General features: G+C 35.1%; 1 protein-coding gene across 1 annotated transcript; it reads right to left on the bottom strand.

The window, feature by feature from the left end:
• Positions 1–2,551: 2,551 nt before the first annotated feature.
• On the bottom strand, positions 2,552–3,552 carry LOC108354263 (TBC1 domain family member 24-like). The gene is made up of 3 exons (XM_017605457.1): positions 3,527–3,552; positions 2,823–3,151; positions 2,552–2,750 (listed from the first exon to the last, which is right to left on the bottom strand). The coding sequence occupies exons 1-3, from the start codon at positions 3,548–3,550 to the stop codon at positions 2,552–2,554; spliced, it is 552 nt and encodes a 183-aa protein (XP_017460946.1). The 5' UTR covers positions 3,551–3,552.
• Between the last annotated feature and the right edge of the window lie 6 nt (positions 3,553–3,558).

The following is a 3,558-nucleotide window of genomic DNA, read 5'->3' as shown; positions in this document are numbered from 1 at the left end:
ACATAGCCCCCATACCTTAAGGTAAGACGTATTCTACGTCAAAAACAAGATAAAAATCAAATTTTAATACGATACTTGTTATGGGTGTTGTTGTTGTCGTTGCTATTGTGTATCTATATATATGTAAATCAGTATTGCTCTTTCTTAATGTTTTTCTTAAACTACGTGTTGATTAAAACTAAAGCTGAACAATACAAATCTGTGTATGTGCGCACAAGTAAATAGAAGGTTTTTGAGAAGAGCAAAAGCCGATATGGGGAGAATTACAGGAAAAGCTAGTTTAAGAGAGTGGGCTAGAATGCTTTGGTGTTGAATCGAAAATGAATTCGAAATGACCTGTACACAGATAAATTAGGGGAAACATACCTCACATAAGGGTTTTGAGTGATTACTGGTAGTGGCCGGAGTTTACTGGGCAGAGATTGCTTTCCGAAATTAGAAATCACTTTGGAAAAAATTAATGTGGTAAAAATGGGGGATTAGAACTGATGCTAGCGTCACAATTTATTTGTCTAAAGTTATCTATTACCATAGCAAATATTACCGATCTGCCCATTGCATTTGGTTCGAGGCCACTGTGAGTCCAAGAACGTAATTAGCTCAGATAGGTAATTAATAGTGGCTGTTATTGTTGTTTTAGTAATATATAAAAGAGTTTTTGGGCAGTGTTTCCGAGGCTAGATTAAGCAGTTATATTTTTGCTCTAGCCTCGGATTTTAAGTATGGATTCGTGGCCCTTTTCTGTTTTTTTTTTTTTTAATGCTACATTTTCTATAATGCTGGATTTCCACTAGGCAATAAATGGCAAAAATGACATATGACGAAGTTGGGCATTAAAAAATAATCACGTTATTACGCTAAAAAGAAATAGTCATTAAGTTCATTTCCACATGGCATTTTTTTAAATGGCATACAGTTTTTGTGATTTCAATGCCTAGTGGAAATTTGGCCGGTGGTAGCAGAGGAAGACCAAGTGGAGAAGGACTTGGCTTTACTTGGCATTTCCCTCATCATTTTATTAGTCTTAGAAAAAAAAAATTATTTTATAGAAAAGTTTAAAAATTTTCCGATGAACTTTCGACTTATCCTACTTTACTACTACTTTATTTCTACTTGGAAATGTTTGACTAATGCGACTAATATTTGGAAACTTAAGCAGCCAATATCAACATTTAATTAAATTGCCATAAAAACAGCCAGCAAAATGTGGAAATCTTATAAATCAAGACCTTCCAATAACTCTACTATTCGGAAGCTGACGAGAAGTTTTTTCTTTAAGAAATCACGCGTGTCGCGGTGTGTATGGAGCAAAGTTAAATTGGTATTGCGTCGAGCACGGAAGGCCTATCGCTTTAAGAGATCAGGAAAAGGCCACTTATGGCCGACAGCGAAGCTTTGAATGAAAAAATTTACAAAATTAATTAAATGAGTACTATTCACTGGAATTGGTAGAGGTGTTCTTAAATTTTTCGCCATAAAAGTGCTATATCTAACGTTGTTTTTAAATTAAAATTAGCGTCAATTTTTTGTTATCATCTGTCATCCTAGCCAGATATAAATTAGGGACGTTCCGGTTGGGCAGACATGACTGACGTGGGAACGTATAGTGGCTGAACATAAGGCATTACTGGGAGTTTTCAAAAGGGAAATTTCAATTCCTCAAATGTTAAGCCTCACATGTTAAGGTTATGCCTGCTGCTGTCATCTTGCATCATCCAGCAGAGCCAGTAGAACTACTCATTGCTTAAACCCGCAGCGTTGCGCCGTGAAATCATATCGAAAATTCTAAATCTACTGACTGGCCAGAATGTGAAATTTTTTCCACATTATTTCTTACCGTCTGGCCAGCCAATAAACAATTTTTTACTCTGGGGAAATCGAGTAATACCCGCGAAGTATTAATACGAATACTAGAATTCTGCACATATACAATTCGGGATGGAAGGAACATTTTAAAATGCATATTGCTACATCTCATTTAAGCCCATTGTGCGCACATATTTGACAAAGTTTGATTAATGTCTAAACTTAAGCTTACTTAACATTTAATTTTCTAATTATTAACGCAGCTTAAAATTATACTAAGCTGAATATAAAAGCTTATGCTTGCTTATGAAAGAAAAACAATTCAAGTAGTTTTTCTAAATACCCAAATGAAAGAGGCGAACGTGTAAACAAACTAGAGGATATGCAAAAATAGCTACAATGGGTAGGAACAATTTAATAAGAGTAGCGAAAAGTGTACTAAAAGCACAGTCGAGATTGTTTTGATCGAAAAAAAAATAAATAAAAGAGAAATGGCAAATGGTAAATGGGAATAAGGAAAGGGGCAAGAGTAATACTTTATGCAATTCCTCAGCATTGAGAAAAGCTTGTTAAAGGATTCGAAAGTTAATGGCTTGAAAATAATTGTTTTGGAAATTAAATATAAAGAAATTTTTAGTTTTTTCTGTTAGATTCAGATTCTTGGGTTGTTTTTTTTTGCTCCTTAATAGCTCCTAAATTTTTATTTAGTATAATTTTTGAATTTTTAAGTTTATTAGTTGTATTTTCAACAAGCATGCATTCGGCAACTCACCTCACGTATGGTCAATGTGTGCGACATCATTTGTATATTGACTTGTGATTGACTCGATGGCAAATTATCACTGGATCGCGACTTAACTAATTGCTTCGACCCGCTATTCAATACGGAACGGCTCTTTAGTATCATTTCAGTCTTCATAAATATTCTAGAGATATATGTGGAACTGCAATAGGAAGAAGTACAAAATTCGATTAAATAATTTCTCTGCATTCGAATGTTAGTTACACACACTCACCTCAGTCCCCTAATACTAAATGCGGCATGCAATAATTTCGTTGGTGACACTGGTATCTTCTTGCAGAATTTGATCAACGCATTACCAATGTCGTTTTTGATATTATCTGGACTCCATTCGTTGTTGGATTGACACTCTTTGTGGAAGAGATTGATTATGACGAGCGCAACACGATACAGCACCTTGATGCCCTCGTGGAAGTAGCAATCCATAATTCGTACGAGATGCTGAAATGGTAGACCAGCTAATATCCACCAGCACCAATCCATGAAGACGCGTTCCAGTTTAACACCAGGGCAGATGCGTTGAAAATAGTTTACGGCACTTTTCTGTGTGAAGTAAATGAGAATAAATGACTGAATAATCGTAGAATTTCGATACACTAGAAACGTATTGACAATCGAGAACAATCGTTTTTATAATCAACGCACAAAAGTATGCAACGTGTTTCTAATAGTTTTGCCTAAGCAAGAGACGCGAAATGTTATTCCAACATAGTAAGGATAAGCATAGCCTAATTTTAGTAGCCTAGATTTCTAATGCAGAGGGATGCTACGCTGAATTGTCTTACATGTAGACTTCTAAGCATATCTTTAGAAAGAAGAGCTAGTGATCCTCTTCTGTATGTTGTATATTTTTGGATCTTACTGCTATACTCGAACATATTTTCTTTTATAAGCGAATAAGTTTTTTTTTACACTTACGCTGTGCTTTTTGGCAATTTGCATCACCGTTT

Source organism: Rhagoletis zephyria, unplaced genomic scaffold (genome assembly GCF_001687245.7).
Source record: "Rhagoletis zephyria isolate East Lansing unplaced genomic scaffold, Rhagoletis_zephyria_1.1 Rzeph_scaffold_34559, whole genome shotgun sequence".
Taxonomy (NCBI): Eukaryota; Metazoa; Arthropoda; class Insecta; order Diptera; family Tephritidae; genus Rhagoletis; species Rhagoletis zephyria.
The sequence above is the reverse complement of the archived record's forward strand: the minus strand, read 5'-3'. Positions and strand labels throughout refer to the sequence as shown.

Bases quoted from the DNA above. Each gene is read 5' to 3' on its own strand.
- LOC108354263 (XM_017605457.1), bottom strand. From the start codon at position 3,550: ATGCAAATTGCCAAAAAGCACAGC. The intron at 3,152-3,526 runs GTAAGTGTAAAA...TACTTCACACAG, and splicing joins AAATTGCCAAAAAGCACAGC to AAAAGTGCCGTAAACTATTT. The intron at 2,751-2,822 runs GTGAGTGTGTGT...TTCCTATTGCAG, and splicing joins TTTAGTATTAGGGGACTGAG to TTCCACATATATCTCTAGAA.